The sequence below is a fragment of the Phodopus roborovskii genome, unplaced genomic scaffold (genome assembly GCF_943737965.1).
Source record: "Phodopus roborovskii unplaced genomic scaffold, PHOROB, whole genome shotgun sequence".
NCBI lineage: Eukaryota > Metazoa > Chordata > Mammalia > Rodentia > Cricetidae > Phodopus > Phodopus roborovskii.
This window is the reverse complement of record NW_026126598.1, coordinates 10749800-10766684: the sequence shown is the minus strand read 5'-3', so window position 1 is coordinate 10766684 and position 16885 is coordinate 10749800. Positions and strand designations below refer to the sequence as shown.

Genomic DNA, 16885 nt, shown 5'->3' with positions numbered 1-16885 from the left:
TTGCTTGGAAAGGCAGAATTGTGTTGCTTCCTGCCTCTGCTAATTGGTCTCCATCTGACACTCTGGAGGGACAGTCTGATAAGACACAGCTGCTTTGCTCATTATTTCTGATGAATGGATGGCACCTGGCATCTCCTGGTGATGATGGTAACCACCCAGGGCCCACGTGCAAGATCTTAATGACTTCACAGCCCCAAGGAATACACAAGTCTGTCCGGCAAAAGCTGTCTATATAAGCCCCTCCTAGGAGGGTTTTGTTTTTTGAGAAAACTGGGTCTTATGTAGTCTAACCTAGCTTCAAAGACAGTCTTCAACTTCTAATCCTCCTGCATCTACCTGCAGAGCATTGGGATTGCAGGTGTGTGCCATCTTTCCCAGTTTCATGCAGTGCTGGGGATGGGGGTTAGAAACCCAGGGCTTCCAGCGTGCTGGGCAAGTGCTCTAGCTCAGCTACATATATCCCCAGCCCTTGGAGAATTGAACAGACCCCTCCCATCTGCTGATTTCCGTCTTGCATTTATTAGAGGCTAGGCGGGTCTCAGGCGGTAGCATTTCTACTGGTTGCTCAGTCCCTTCAGTCTTCTGAGGGCAGACTTCACTGTGACGACAGAGGTAGTGTTGTAGGTCCAGGCCCCACCAGCCACTGTTTCCATGCAGGAACCACAATGCCAGATGCCAACGGCTCATCTCTTCATCTTGGTCTGGCCACAGAAGGAACAGGTGTACTTAGCGTGCTGGCTGATTTCAATTTTCATCGCCATTTTCCGGAGGGAGGCACCATAGTGGGTCCCGTATTTCCCGATGATCCTGACCTTCTTTGATGCATTTAGCTGGAACCTAAGCCCAAGCCTGGAGAGGAAGCAAGGGCTCATATTTTTTATTTCTTTGTACAGAGACAGGGTGTGCCACAGCATGCCTATAGAGGAAAGGGAAATCCCTTTGGGTTCTCTTCTACCATGTGAGTCCTGAAATTGAACTCAAGTCATGAGACTCTGTGACAAGTATCTTTACTTGCTGACCCCTTTTGATGGCCTTGTGTTCATACTTAATTCATCCCCAGATTTTAACTGTAGCCAATCCTTTTTTTTTTTTTTAAGACAACTGCTCCCCATACAGCCCAGGCTGAACCTCACTGTGTAATTCAGTTTGTTTTAACCTTGTAGCCTCATATTTCAGATTCTGTGCATAAAGAATTAAAAAAAAAAACAATTTTTATTTTAAATCTGCTTTAAATCACCTAAATTCAAACCCCAGACAAACACCCCAAAAAAGTGAAGAAACACCCCCACCCCACCTTTTATTCTTTTCAATAAAGATGCAATTGATTTGTGCGCCCATGGATTGACTTAACTAGTTTGATGGTGGCTATGGGCCACAACTCTTTTTTCTAATATCTAAGCAAACGAATTAAGATTTCTTTGAAGATTTTTATTCTTTGAAATTAAAATATGACCTCATAGCTCCCGCCACCTTTTCTTCCCTCTAAGCACTGCCAAGTACCTTCCTCCTTGCTCTCTTCACAAATCTGTGGCCTCTTTTTACATATGTGAATAAGAATTCAGGCATTATGCTGGCCTGCCTCTGTCACCCGGCAGAATGCACTCAGGCAGTACCCTGGTCAGCCTAGGGTTCCATGATTATGTAGTCTGGACGCGGGTGCAAAGGACCCCTTTAAAAGACAGACTTCCCCCCCCCCCACACACACACACTTTCACTCTCTGTTCCTGCTCTGTGTGCTCTCCTGGGGCACACAGGACTTTTCCTGCCTCTCTTCTCTTCTGTCCTGTCTCTGTGTCTCTTTACCTCTTTTCTCTTCCATTCCCTCTCCCTTTCTATTAAAACTTCACACTTAAGCTCTGGCTGCCTGCCGTGTGTTTGTTCCCCACCTCGGTGACCCTCGCCCACCATGGTCCCCCACACAAGGTACCCTTCAAGCTTTATGATAACATTGGTGCGGTGATCCTTGTAACGTGTGTATCATATATATATGATATATATATGTAACATGTGGACTGAATAGGTTATTTATATATATATATATATATATATATATATTATATGTGCATAATTTTGAGTCTTAAACAGATTTTTGACATTTTCACTTTGTATACAGTAATTTTCAGTCCTTTAATGACTCATCCATGTCCAACTTCCCTTTTTCCTCTATGAATCACGAAGGCAAAGTTTTCAACCCATCCTTAAGTGTTACCGTAGGATGTACTTGAGGCCTTGGGGACAAAATCAAACGTAGGAAGCTGCCATAAATACTAGAGGAAAAGGAGGTTTGGGTAACATGTCAAGATGACTTCCAGCTGCCGCCAATATTCTTCCTAGTCCCATGTGTGGTCAAGAAAAGCCCAGGCTCACCTCAAACTCCTCCTGTGACTGAGGATGGGCTTGAACCTCTGACCCTCTCATTGGGATTACAGCTGTGCACCACTAGGCCCGGTTCATGTGGTTTTGAACCCAGAGTTTAATGTTTACTAGCCAGCACTCTATCAACTAAGCTATATTTCTAGGCCCTAGTTAATTTGAAATTTTCTCAAGCTATTGGGACACAATTCCCCATACCTCATCGGTATCATTTCAGAGAAATCTACCTTGGCAAAACTGGGATTTGTGCTTCATTTATGCTTTAAGAGATAAATGAATTTTATGGTGAGCCAAGAATGAAACAAAGCTGGATCTATTAAAAATAAAATAAAAAAAAAAAAAGGGGGGGTTAGGCACACTTTTAATCCCAGCACTCAGGAAGCAGAAACAGGGGGATCTCTGAGTTCAAGGCCAGCCTGGTCTACAAAGTGAGTTCCAGGACAGCCAGGCCTACACCCGAGAGAAAACCCGAGAGAGGAGAGGAGAGAAGAAGGGAGGGGAGGGGAGGAGATGGGAGGGAGGGGAGGGGAGAATAAGGGAGGGGAGGGGAGGATAAGGGAGGGGAGGGGAGGGGAGAATAAGGGAGGGGAGCCAGCAGAACGGCTTAGTGGGGAAAGGTGCCTGCCACCAAACTTGGTGACTTGAGTTCAATCCAACAACCTCATGATAGAATAACCATGAGTGGTTGTCACCCCAACATGTGTGCCCTCACACACATACACATAATTTAAAACATAAATTTGTTTAGATAGAAGGATTCTCCAGGAAAGAATGAAGTACACCCAGAAGGACAAGTATGGGTGTTCTGTAGGTTTGTTTTTTTTTTTTTGGTGGGGGGGGGGGTTGGAGGGGAGTTGAAACAGGGTTTCTCAGCCCTGGGATTAAGGGCATGCCACACTTGACTACCATTAAGTTTCTTTATGATGAGTCTGTAAGGCATTCTTGGTGGCTCTCAAATCGAATCTTTAAAAGTTATGAAGAAAATACTGTATGTCCAGTTCAACATTGTCCAAAGAGTGTAACTTGTAAGATTAAAAATTAATGAATTTTGGGGCTGGAGAGACAGTTCAGCGATTAAGAGCTCTGTCTACTCTACCAGAGGTCCTGAGTTCAATTTCCCAGCAACCACATGGTGGCTCATAACCATCTGTAGTGAGATCTGGTGCCCTCTTCTGGCCTGCAGGCATACATGTAGGCAGAACACTACACAAAAAATAAATCTTAGGGGGAAAAAAAATTAATTTTACAGTGCTCTCCCAAGGCAGAGCAGGTGAGTCTCTGAGTTCCAGGGTGACTGGGGCTATACAATGACACTGTATCTGGGGTAGGGAGTGGGAAGCAAAACATTTCAGTGGCTGGAAAGAGATATCTCAGTGACTAAGAGTGATTGCTACTTTGCAGAGGACCAGAGTTGGATTCCCAGCACACACATGATAACTCACAGCCATCTATAACCCTAGTTCCAGGGGTTCCAACGCCCCCTCCAGGCCTCTTCAGGCACTGCAGGGACATAGTCCACAGACATACACTCAGACAAGATACTTGAACGTATAAAATAAAATCTTTTAAAAATGTTAAAGAAATTTTCTTAGTAAACAATGTGGTGAAGCAGAAAGATAAAATTTAATGTCAACTAAAAAAAGTTGACAGCCAGGCATGGAGGCACATTCTGGAGACAGAGGCAGGAGGATCTCTGTGAATCTTAAGGCCAGCCTTATCTACACTCATCGCTGAGATTGCCAGGACTACATAGAGACCCTGTCTCAAAAAACAAAAAAACAAAAAAACAACAACAACAAAAAAAACAAAACAAAAACAGAGTGCCAAGTTTCATGGCACACACCTTTCTTTTCCCAGCACTCTGAAGGCAGAGGCAGGCAAGTCTCTGAATTTGAGGTCAGCATGGTCGACAGAGTGAGTTTCAGGACAGCCAGGGCTACACAGAGAAACCCTGTCTCAAATAAATAAGACGTTTTTGTGTGTGCACATGTCTGGAGATGAAATGTTAACTCTCATGAGTTTGTTCTTTCCTTTCACTTATGAGAACCAGGGATTGAACTCCATTCCTCAGGCACCTTTACCCACTGAGCCATCATGCCAGCCCAGGTTACACATCATTTTATCTCTAAGTAATCGCAGACTAATCACGGCCTTGGTATCTTTGATGTGTCTCTCCTGGGAAAGCATTACCGGGCCCCAAATGACCATAATTTCTACCTTTCTCATCAGTTAAAGCAGATCAGATGGCAGGAACAAAGTCTCCACCCTCTTCCATGTCTCCATAATGCTTTCTTTTGCAATCCTGCATCAGTATCTCTGGTGGAGGCCACCGCTCCTGGGGATGGGATAGCTTTTGGGCTGAAGATCAGATGGCCCCACCTGCACGTCAAATCCTAGTCATACTTCCTCTGTACCACAGACACAGCCGCTTCCTCTTTGTTATGAGGAAATGAAAGAACAGTTGAATGAAGGACATGCTCTCAGACTGTCACAGCACCCGGGAACTTGAGGACAAGGAACAGATGGAGTTTCATTAAAGAAATGGCCCCAGCATGTCCTTGGAGTCACACTCACAGAACAGTGCCTGTTGGGTGCTGGAGAGAGGGCTCAGCAGTTAAGAGCATGCCCTGCTCTTCAGAGAATTCAAAGTTTGGTTTCAAGAACCCACATGGAGCAGCTCCCAACCATCTGTAAGTCCAGCTTCAGGAGATGCAATGCCCAGTTCTGGCTTCATCTGATTGCTCTGGCAGAGGACCTGACCTGGGTTTGCTCAGAAGCACCCATAAGGTAGCTCACAACCATCTGGGACGTTAGTCCCAGGAGATCTGATGCCTTCTGCTGACCCTGCATACACATGGTACACAGAATGCATAGACACACAAGGCAGGCGAAATACCCCCCCACACACATTTTTAAATAGTTTTCTAAATAAATTTCCCATTTATTTTTCTTTTTGTTTTTTGTTTTGGTTTGGTTTTGGTTTTTGAGACAGGGTTTCTCTGTATTGCTTTGGAGCCTGTCCTGGAACTCACTCTGTAGACCAGGCTGGCCAGGAACTCACAGAGATCTGCCTGCTTCTGCCTCCCGAATGCTGGGACTAAATCCTGTCTTGAAAAAAACCATCAAGGCAGAGATGACTGACAGGAGTAAGATGGCAAATGGACCACCTGACCAACCCAGAGTTCTTTGCAACAGTTCTGCTGTATCAGTCAGTACACCGTGGTAGCACACACATGATCCAAGTACCTAGAAAGCTAAGGTAAGTAGCTAGCTCCAGGCCAGCCTGGGCTACAGTATGAGACAGCCTCCACCCCCACCAAAATAATTTAAACAACAAAAAACAAAAACACAAGAACTTGAGGCCAATGAGATGGTTCAGTGAGTAAAGGCGCTTGCCACCAAGTCTGATAACGTGAGTCTAATAGCTAGGCTTCACATGGTGGAAGGAGAATGCCAACTCCCATAAAATTGCCCTCTGGCTCCCTCACATACATGTGCACACACACACACACACACACACACACACACACACACACACAGAGAGAGAGAGAGAGAGAGAGAGAGAGAGAGAGAGAGTTAAAAAAAAAAAGCCAAATCAGGCATGGTGGCTCACACCTTTAATCCCAGTACTCAGGAGGCAGAGGCAGACAGGCCTGTGATTTCGAGGCTAATAATTGAGTTCCAGAACAGCCAAGGCTATTACACAGAGAAACTCTTGTCTTGTAAAGCCAAGAAAAAAGGAAGCTGGCAAAATGGGGGACACCTGTAATTCTAGTGCCTGGGATGCAGGAAGATCTTGAAGTCAAGGTCATCTTCAGCTACATTAAGTAAGTTCAAAGCATCCTGTAAACACATGTCTCAAAATAGTCAGGCTGGGGATATGGCTCAGCAGATAGTTTGCCTAGCATGCATAAAGGCCTGAATTCCAGTCCTTGCAATGCATAAACTAGATTTGGTAGATTATAACTGTAATCCCAGCACACAGGAGATATAGGCAGGGAAGTCCATTCAAAGTCATCCTCAGTAACATACAAGTTCAAGGTCAGCCCTAGGTAAGAGCCCCAATTTCAAAAAACAAAACAAAATCCCAAGACATATGTAATTCTAAATCCTCCACTTACCCTTGTGTATGTACACACACACACACACACACACAGAGAGAGAGAGAGAGAGAGAGAGACAGACAGACAGACACACACACACACACACACACATCTTCAACCTGGTCTTTCACACTCTTCTATCTGGTTTTTAAAATTGTTTTTAAAAAATTTCTGGGCCTGGTGGTTGTGGAGCATGCTTTTAGTCCCAGCACTCAGGAGGCAGAGCAGGCAGATCTCTGTGGGTTCTAGACCAGCCTGGTCTACAAGAGCTAGTTCCAGGCAGCCTCCAAAGCCAGAGAGAAAACCGGTCTCAAACAAAATTAAAAAATAAAAGTTAAAAACTGATGTGTGTGTTGAAGTCAGGATGGCACACAGGAACCTGTTCTTCCCCTATAGGTTCCAGGGATTGAACTCAGGGTGTTCGGTTTGCCATCAAGTACCTTTGCCAGCTGAGCCATCTCAAACTTGACCCATCTATTTTTGACACCTCCCCAGCTATCAGTCACATTTCTAGTCAACACTTGAATATCAAGGAATTTCCACATCCTCAGTAGACCAAGAGGATACCTTGCTCTAAATACATTGTAGACACCAAGTATCATTGGTTACAAGTTTATAATCCTAGGGTGCTCAAGAGTTTAAAGCTAGCCTTGGTTTCATGACACCCCATCTCAGGAAGTCTGGAGATAGTCTTGTGCATTCTACCTGTGGTGGTTTGAAAGAAAATGGACCCCAGAGGTAGTGGCACTATTAGGAGGCATGACCTTGTTGAAGTGTGTCACTGGGGAGGGGGAGGGTTGAGATCTCCTAAGCCCAAACTAAGCTCAGTATGGTTCACAGTTCACTTCCTGTTGCCTTCAGATCAAGATGTCAAACTTAGCTCCTTCTACAATACCATGTCTGCCTGCATGCTACCAAGTCCCACTATAATAATGGACTTCAACCCTCTGAAATTGCAAGCCACCCCAATTAAATGTTTTCCTTTACAAGAGTCAAGGTCATAGTGTCTCTTCACAGTGATAGACACTAGACAAGCATACTGCTCCTGAACTACAGCTCCAGCCCAAGCCCTGTGAGTATCTGCCTTCAGCATGACCCCCACGAGCTGCTATATTGCAGCATCCTCCGATTCCTGTAGGTCTATGCCTAACAACTGCAACCAGCAGGCAAACATTCATTTGGCCCATTAAAGTCCTAAATGCCACTGGGGAGTGGTGGCAGATGCCTTTAATCCCAGCACTTGGGAGGCAGAGGCAGGTGCATTTTAGTGAGTTCTAGGCTAAGCTGGTCTACAAAGTGAGTTCCAGGAAATGTCAGAAACCCTGCCTTGAAAAACAACAAAACAAAAAGCTCTGAGGGAGTGTCATGTCAAGTTGCTAGAAAAGGCAAGATACTGCTGAGCTTGGTCGTGCATGCTGGGAGTACTAGAACTTGAACTTGGGAGACAGGAACAAAATGGTCAGGAACTCAAGCTTGTCTTCAGTTATGCAAGTCTAAGGCCAGATATCTCAAACAAACAAAAAAAAAAGGATTGCCTTTTAGGCTAGACTGGGAATGTAAGCTCAGTGGTGGGGCACTTTCTTAGTTAGCATGTGCAAGGCCCCGGATTTAATCCACAGTCTCACTAGGCAACGTGGTACTCAGTCCACTTGAGTGGAGGTTTCAAACCCAAACGAAAGCAACCCTTCCCACTGAAGCTGAGAGTGAATGGACTTAGGAGAGTAAAAACATATGCTGAGACAACTCTTCCTGAATCATGAGACCCAGGTAATTCCCAATCACCCCTTCTGAGGCCTTTAACTACCAAAGGAATCGAATCTCCCAGAACCCACAACTATTACATACCCCAAAATGCTACTCTGGGTAATCACCCAGAACTAAAATTTAGACAACCCCTGGACGTTGGTGGTACACGCCTTTAGTCCCAGCATTTGGGAGGCAGAGGCAGGTGGATCCGAGTTTGAGGCCAGCCCAGTCTACAAAGCTAATTCCAGGACAGGCTCTGAAGCAATACAAAGAAACCCTATCTCGAGAAACAACAAAATTTAGTCAACTTAATTTGCGATGTTTTTCTGCTTTGAGCTTACTAGCTACAGGGGTTTTTTAAGTTTTTTTTTTTTTTAAATGTACGCATGTGTGCAGATGTCTGTGGAGGCCAGAGAAGGGCATCAGATCTTCTAGAGCTGGAGGTTCAAGTAGATCCCAGCAACTACATTGTGAACCACCTCATGTGGATGCTGGGATCTGAAAAATGTCCTCTGGAAGAACAGGAAGTGCTCCTAGTCAGTAACCATTTCTCTATCCCCTATAAGTTTATGTTTATCAGTGTCACACAGACTAGGAAGGCCTCCAACTTTCTACAAAACCCTCCTGCCTCCACCTCTGAAGTGTTGAGATGAGAGGCATGAGCCATCACCAATTCCTTACTCCCCAACTCAGATACAGGCAATAAACCACATTCAGACACTGGATCTTTTTATTGTGAAAGGGATACAACATGGGAAGTAGTGTGACTCTGCTTGGTGACACCAAGGACAATAGCAGCCAGGATCAAGAATGCAACTGCGGCTAGGCCTAAGCCAAGAACCAAAGAGGTATGATCAGAAGAGGCCCAGCCTTCCACAGCCCGGTCGCTTGCCTTTCCCAGGAAGATCAGAGGCCCTACAGTGACATCAGCTTCATCTCTCACTGTAAAAGAACAGAACATGGGGAAGGTTTTGTTCTATGCTTGGTCTAGAGAATCATACCCAAGACCTCAAGAATGCTAGTCAAGAGCTTTGATGAGCCACACCCCAGCCCCTCACTGGGGGATTCTAGGCAGGTGCTCTACCACTGAGCCACACCTGAGCCCCTCACTGGGAGAGTCTAGGCAGGTGCTCTACCACTCAGCCACACCCCAGCCCCTCACTGGGGGGTTCTTGGCAAGCACTCTACTGTAGAGCCTTTCATGTTTGGTTTCTTGAGACAGGGTCTCCTACACAGCCCAGGCTGACCTGGAACTGTGATCTGTCTTAGCCTCCCCAGGGCTGCTATCACTCAGCTCTCAAGTTGAATATGTTTCCTAAGTCTCATTTTGCTCTGTCTCAGTGGATTGGGAAGAGCTCAGCACCCTCTTGAGATTCAAGATATTATCAAGTCCCAGACGACATTGGCATTCCCCAAGTCAACCATCTTGATGGAGAAAAAGGAAGCAAAGACAGCAGGTGTCTTAAAGAGGATGAGGAATGAATGGATCATGCCTGTGACATACCGTGCCTGCGGTTTCTAGAAGCTGGCTTGGGCCACTGGCTCACTTCATGGGCCTGGTGCTTTGCATAGCTTGAGCTACCACAGTTGCCCTTATTGCAGCAATCACAGATGTCAGCATCGCCCTCTACTGGCAGCCAACTGAGGTGAAACACAAACGGCTTAGACCCCTGGTGCCAATTGTTTAGGTGAAGAAACAGATGTGGGGTTTCTGGGGGCCCCACACCCATATCCTGGTCCTCTCACCTCTTGGAAGTCCTGTTGAAGGAACAGGCTTTGTTGAGCTCGTCTGGGATCTGGTTGGCTGGAGTGACTTTGAGATGACAAGTGATATAGACCTGAAACGAGTCACCAGCGGGCTGAGTTTAAAGATGCCATCAATGTCTTTAAAGTCATGTAGAAAGCCGGGTATGGCAGTGCAGCAACTCAGGAGGCAGAGACAAGTGGATCCAAGTTCGAGGCCAGCCTGGATTACAGAGCGAGTTCCAGGACAGCCTATCTGGAGTGGGGGGTGAGGGGAAAAAATACTGGCAACTTTTCAGAGGACCTGAGTTCAATTCCCACCACCTACATGGCTAGGATCCCTTTTGGCCTCTGCAGGCTCTGCATGATGTTTACAGACTAGCACTCAGGCATCCACACATACACATCAAGTTTTTCAGTTTTCTGAGTAAAAAAGTTTTAAAACTGGTGAAGGAGAGATGGCTCATTGGGCAAAGGTATTTGTCACCAAGACTAATGAACTTGAGTTTGATCCCTGGAGTCCACTTGGTAGAGGAAGACAACCAGCTTCCATTTGTCCTTAGACACTCACTCTCTCTCTCTCTCTCTCTCTCTCTCTCTCTCTCTCTCTCTCTCTCACACACACACACACACACACACACACACACACACACACACACACACTAAGCCCTAGGCAGTAGCATACATCCTTCAAAATCTAGGCAGAGGCAGGCAGATCTGTGAGTTCAATGCCAGCCTAGTCTACATAGTGAGCCTCAGGCTAACCAGGACACATAGTGAGACCCCATCTCAAAAACAAAAGACAATACAAAAATATAATTAAAATATAACTGTCGACTTGATTTGTGTTTATGGATTGTGTGCTGTGGCTCAAGCCCAGAGCCCTGTGTATCTACAGAAGGACTACTCTGGAGTTCTATGCACAGCCCCCAGCTTATACCTTTTTGAAGCAGCTCCATAGCCCAGGCACAATGGGTCCTCCAGAAGAGCTCTTAGCTGATGAGCTATCTATCCATCTCCTCGGCCCTGGGAATTAACTTTTGTTTTCTGGGGGAACACAAGGTCTCACTATGTTCACATTGATTGGCCTGGACCGCACATTTACAATCAGACTAGCCTCACACTTAGCTCCACCTGCCTCTGCCTCCAGAGTGCCAAGATTAAAATAGGTATGTGAGCCAGGCAGTGGTGGCACACACCTCTAATCCCTTCCACCACTGGGGAGGCAGAGGCAGGTGCATCTCTGGGTTTGAGACCAGTCTGGTCTACAGAGCAAGGTCAAGGACAGGCTCCAGAGCTACACAGAGAAACCCGGTCTCAAAAAAATGAACAAAATAAAATAGATGTGTGCCAGTATGCCCAACCCAGCTGTTTAGGGTTTTGTTTTTATTTTATTACTGTGTGTTTTGCCTGCATACATGCACAAACACGCATACTTGGTGCCTGAGGAAGACAAAATGTTGGATCCCTAGAACTAGTTGCAGATGGTTGTGAGCCATCATAAGGAATCAACCCAGGTCCTCTGAAAGGGCAGCCAGTATTTTTTTTTTTTCTAAGATTAGGTTTCTCTGTGGCTTTGGAAGCTATCCTGGAACTAGCTCTTGTAGACCAGGCTGACCTTGAACTCAAGAGATCCTCATGCCTCCCGAGTGCTGGCACTAAAGGTGTGTGCCACCACCGTGGCCCCGCCAGCCAGTACTTTTTTTTTTTTTTGACTTATTTTTACTTTATGTACATTGGTGTGTTGCTTGCATGTATGTCTGTGTGAGAGTGTCAGATCCCCTGGAGGTGGAGTTGCAGGCAGTTGTAAGCTGTCATGTAGGTGATGGGAATTGAACCCAGGTCAGTGGAAGAACAGTCAGCACTCAACTGCTGAGCTATCTCTCCAGCTCCTGTTTTAATCCAGTTCTCCAGTTTAAGCCCCAACAAACCCATACAGGTTGAGGGCCTCACTGAGCCCACAGCTTTTTTTTCTACTTGTTACCTTCTATTTCTAGCATGGTAGGCCATTCGTTCACGGGAAGCACTTTTGGTAATGGATAACCAGACTAGAGGTTCAGGCTTATGCTCAACTGTCAAGAAATTTCATTACCATATTTCTGGAGTAATTGGCAAAATGGAATACATCCACTGTGAACTGGAGAGTCTCTGGCCGGGGTCTAGGGGCTTGAAATGCAGAAAAACTCTCAGATAGACCATCCACAAGGCATCTTGGAAGGGAAGAAGTGAAGAACAGCATTAATCTACCAGCTAGATCATCTCATTACCAAAGTTCCTGCGAAGCCAGATGTCTTTGTTTGCTTTTTGTTGCTGTGATAGAAAAGGACCAACGGAAAGGTGGGGAGAACAGTGTTTGGCTTCAGAGGCTACAGTTCATCATTGAGGGAAACCAAGATGGAACTCGAGGGGCCTAGAGACAGGAGCTGAAGGGCAGACCCTGAAGGAAAGTGACCTAAGGCTTGCTCGGTTGTTTCTTACATACCCAGGCCTACTTCATTGCCTGGCTCCTCCTGCATCAATTGCTAGTTAAGAAGAAAGAACCACAGACATGCCCGTAGGCTAATCTGATGGAAGCTCCTCTTCTCAAGATGGTATCAGACAAAGTGGCTCACTCTTGTAATCCCAACACTCCAAAGACTGAAACAGGATTTTGTTTTAAGACTTCAAAGTAGAAGGTAACTTAGTTGTGAGGAGAAAGGGCATTAGTGGGAGTGGGGAGCCAGAGAAGGTAATGAGGGTGAATCTGATCAAAATTCATATAATCTATGCTAGTAAAATACTTAAGAAGCCAAGGGGCAGTAAGTGACTCCCTAGAAAGGAGGCCAGGTCTCACCCATGGAAGTCCACAATGACGTGATAGGGAGAGGCAGTCTGGTCTGGCGAAGGTGTGGCCACACAGTGGTCCACAAACAGCTGCAGTGGCAGGTGGCTTCCGGTCTGGACCTCTGCCTGGAGGTAAGCTACCTCTCCCAGGTGGAAGGTGGGTGACAATTTCTCAGTGTTCCAGTTCTCTGAAAGGGCAGAGACAGGGACTAAGAGACTGTCCAGAGGCATCTGCACTCCCCCCTCCCCTAACCTCCGCCCCCTCCCACTCACCTTCCATCAGGCGGAGAGAAAAAGCCATGGTCTCCTCTGAGGATACAGTGGTGCTGAAGGGAATCCAGGTGGGCCGGATAGCGTGGCTGCTCACGTTGCCCTGCCTGTGTGAGAAACTACAGCTGCTTCCATGCAACTCCATCCTGGCCCAGTGTGTGGTGCAGGGTCATCACACCCCTCCTCTTTTGACAGAGTTCTCAGATGATCAACTAGGTAGCCAGGCCAAGGTCCCCAAAGGTTGGACCGGTCCCTTAACCCCGCTGAATACCTACAACCTGAAAGCAGCCAGGCACTCCAACCGTGGGATCAGACCCCAAAGCATGGAAGAAAACAGGTCTGAGGGTAGAAGCTCCATTAGTAAACTGAAATCTGATCAAATTAGGCCCTGGTAAAAGACAAGCAGAAGCCAGAAGTGGTGTGAACCCAGCACTCAGGAGGTTGGGGCAAGAAGAAAAATAGTGTCCCATTCTGACTTGATTTCAAATAAAGGTGGATTGGGGACATAGCCGATAGAACACTGGCCTAGCTTATATGGGGCCTATTCCATCCCAGCACATCATAGACCACGTGTGGTAGTGCATGCCTGTAATCCCAGCACTCAAAAAGGTCCAGGAAGTAGGATCACAATTCAAAACCACCCTGGTCTGCAAAGCCAATGCCAGGCTAGCCAGTGATACATAACGAAATCCTGTCTAAAGAACAAAATAAAACAAATGAACAAAAGCAAAAGGCTGTGCTTAACTGTGATGCAAGCCTATCATCCCAGTACATCATGACTCTGTGGTTGGCTATATTATATCCATGGCTACTATGGGACATATGCAGGTCACAGCCCACAAGTCTGGGAGATCAACACTTGTGTTCATGTGCAGGCACACCTACACACACACCACACATGGATTGTGGGGGGGCTGCAAGCAAGCCAGGCACACCGCCTCCATCCTGTATCCCAGCACTTGGGAGGCTAAGATAATCATGGAGTTCAAGGCCAGCTAAGTCTACAGTAGAATTCCAGGTCATCCTGTGAAAACACAAAACGAAGCCAGGCCTGCTAGCACACTCTATAACCTAGCATTTAGGAAGTGGAGGTAGGGGAGGAGTTTGAGCCTGGGTTTCACTGAATCCTGTCTCAACTTGGTCTCTCTCCTCTCAGAAAAAAGGCAATCAGTCCCTTAGCCCACACCTGGCATTGGGTTTTCCTCAGCAGGCTACCATTTACAGTAATCACAGCTGCAATCCATTTCCTCAGAGCAACAATGGTTGTCCCACTTGAAGGCAACATCATCCCTTCCCAAGGACCTAGCAGTCCATTCCGCACTGACCTGGGGTAGCGGCACTCAATGGGCACCTCCGCACGGTTAGTCCTCAGGATGGACAGGCCACGCACAGGGCGGGGTTCATGCAGCAGCAAGGTACTGTACACCAGAGCATCTTCTGTCACCTACAGCAAAGTTGTAAGATTTGTGAAAACATGTGCCACCACTGCCCTGCCTGGCTGCAAAATTGTAATTTACAAGATACAAACCACACACCCTGGGGAGGCTTACTTGTCCTAAGAAGTTTCAGGGAATCCAGCCTAAGAAGGCTCAGTTCACCCTGCCCTCTGCTGGTCAGTAAAGAAGCAAGCTAGACTGGAGGAGAGCTCAGTGATTTAGAGTAGCCCTCCAGTTCTAGGGGCTGCACCCACCCTCCATGATGCATGTACACAGAAGCGAAACACCATACACAAAAACCAGAGGCAGCCAGAACTGAGTTTGAGGCCATCCTGGTCTATAGAGAGAGTTATAGGACAGCCAGAGCTACAGAGAAACCCCCCAAAAAAGTTGAACAGCTGTTACTAGTTTTGTGAGATAGGTTGAGCACAGGATGACCTCAAACTTTCAATCCTCCTGCCTCAGCCTCTCAAGAGATACTTGAATTACAAACCAAAGTTCAATTCCAAAGTCTGCTTTAGGACACCTGTGAGTTTTGGGGGCTTATCTACTAAACATGGGTGACCCCAAAGTAGCTGCACCACTGGAAAATTACCCCGGCATGAATGACGACTTCCCCATAGGTGTATGAAATGGACCCTTTCTTCACTGCACACTCTTCTGCACATTCCTAGGCCCTGTGCAATGAAGGAAGAATTATATACAGCTAACTGGAAGGTGTGAGAGGAAGTGATTGAGATCAACTGATGAGCCAAGCAGGGTCCAGCCTGGCTTATCCAAGGTCTACCTACACCTGTCTCCAGGTTCAGCCTCATCCACTTGGACCTACCACCCCGACACAGTTGAAACTTTTTGAACAGGCTTTTGTTAAGGATAGCTCAAGCGATCCTTAAATGTGCTATGTAGTTCAAGATGACCCTGGACTCCTAGTTCTTCTGCCTCTGCTCATCTGAGTGCTGGATTACATGCATACACCACCCCATTGTTTTGTGGTGCTGGGGCTCAAACTCAGCGTCTTATGCTAGGTGTGCACTCTACCGACTGAGCCATGTCTACAACTGGCTGTCAAGAGTGTCAGAATGTCCTCTTTCCCAAACATCTTTTAATTCAAAGCTGCCAGGCATGGTGGTGCACCCCTGTAAACCCAGTGCATCAAAGAAAGCAAAGGCCAGAGTTACAGATACAAGACCCCCTCTCAAACAGTGCACATGTGGAGGGGGCGTGGCTGTAAACTCCAAGTTATTTGCCTTAAAATGTGCTGGATCCAGTCCCCGGCACTGGTTATTGATTTTCCCTATTAGTGATTGGATCCAGATTTTTATATTTTTATTTTCACTTTTGAGGCATGCTCTGTTACTGTCTAGCTTTGACCTTGATAGCCTTCCAATTCAGCCTTCCCAGTGCTGAGATTACTACTGCATGTGCCTGGTTCAGGTGTTTTATTTTGCTCTTTTTTCTTGTAACAGCCTATCATGTAGCCAAAAGCTGTCCTTGAACTCCCAATTCTCTCGCCTTTACTTGGCAAGTACTGGGATTTTGGGCATATGTCAACCAGGCATGCCTTGGCGGGATTTTGTTTGCTTGGTTTTATTTTTGTTTGGTTTTCTGAGATAGGGTTTCTCTGTATTGCTTTGGAGCCTGTCCTGGAACTAGCTCTGTAGAACAGGCTGGCCTCCAACTCAGAGATCCTCCTGCTTCTGCCTCCTGAGTGCTGGGACTAAAGACGTGTGCCACCAATGCCCGGCTATTGGCAGTGACTTTTGGTGCCTCTAGCAAGAACATGGGCTACCCTCTGCATTCACTTCCAACTCTTAGGCTCATCACCCAGCATTCTCTTCGTGGGAAGGGACCACAGATCTTCAGGAGAACCCAGAGTCCGGTGAGTAGGCTAGTCCCAAGAACACAGCTTCTTCCAGAACCCCACTCCCACCCCCATTCACCAGCTTGTAGCAACACCCTCCTCCATCAGTGACCACTCCCTATTTGCAGTGAAAGGAGACAGTCCCATCCCTCACAAGTTCCATCCCCAGTCAACCTCTCAGTGTCCCTTCCCCTCACCAAGGGAGGGACCCATAGCCTCACCTGCACCCTGTTGCTGCATTCATGCAACTGGGCCTTGAACCTGACCACATCGGTATCCACGGAAACCAGGGGCTGACAGCTTTCTGAGCCAAGGGTGAGGTCCCCCGGCTGTATGAGCTTCCCGGTGCCAAAAAGGTCTCTACTGACAGTCACCAGGAACTCAGCTTCCAGACAGTCCACCTCCACAGATGATGTGGGCCTTACTGGGGTCGGAGTTCTGCCTGGCAGGAGCTCCAGAGGCTGGGGACAACATAGCTTGGCGACTCCGCACAGCAAGAGACACAGGAAGAGTTGGTAGGCCGGCCCCAT

The 16885-nt window shown here is 46.9% G+C and overlaps 1 protein-coding gene across 1 annotated transcript; it reads right to left on the bottom strand.

The window, feature by feature from the left end:
* Nucleotides 1-8952: 8952 nt before the first annotated feature.
* Nucleotides 8953-16885, bottom strand: Zp3 (zona pellucida glycoprotein 3). Its single transcript, XM_051204976.1, has 8 exons — nt 16577-16885; nt 14384-14502; nt 13062-13165; nt 12799-12976; nt 12058-12175; nt 9969-10060; nt 9727-9863; nt 8953-9164 (listed from the first exon to the last, which is right to left on the bottom strand). The coding sequence occupies exons 1-8, from the start codon at nt 16883-16885 to the stop codon at nt 8953-8955; spliced, it is 1269 nt and encodes a 422-aa protein (XP_051060933.1).

What these genes read in the sequence shown, in the direction of transcription:
- Zp3 (XM_051204976.1), bottom strand. Translation starts at nt 16,885, where the DNA reads ATGGGGCCGGCCTACCAACTCTTCCTGTGTCTCTTGCTGTGCGGAGTC. An exon ending in TTCAACAGGACTTCCAAGAG is followed by an intron (nt 9,864 to 9,968) that starts GTGAGAGGACCA and finishes GTTTCACCTCAG; the next exon opens with TTGGCTGCCAGTAGAGGGCG. An exon ending in TTCTAGAAACCGCAGGCACG is followed by an intron (nt 9,165 to 9,726) that starts GTATGTCACAGG and finishes GTTCTTTTACAG; the next exon opens with TGAGAGATGAAGCTGATGTC.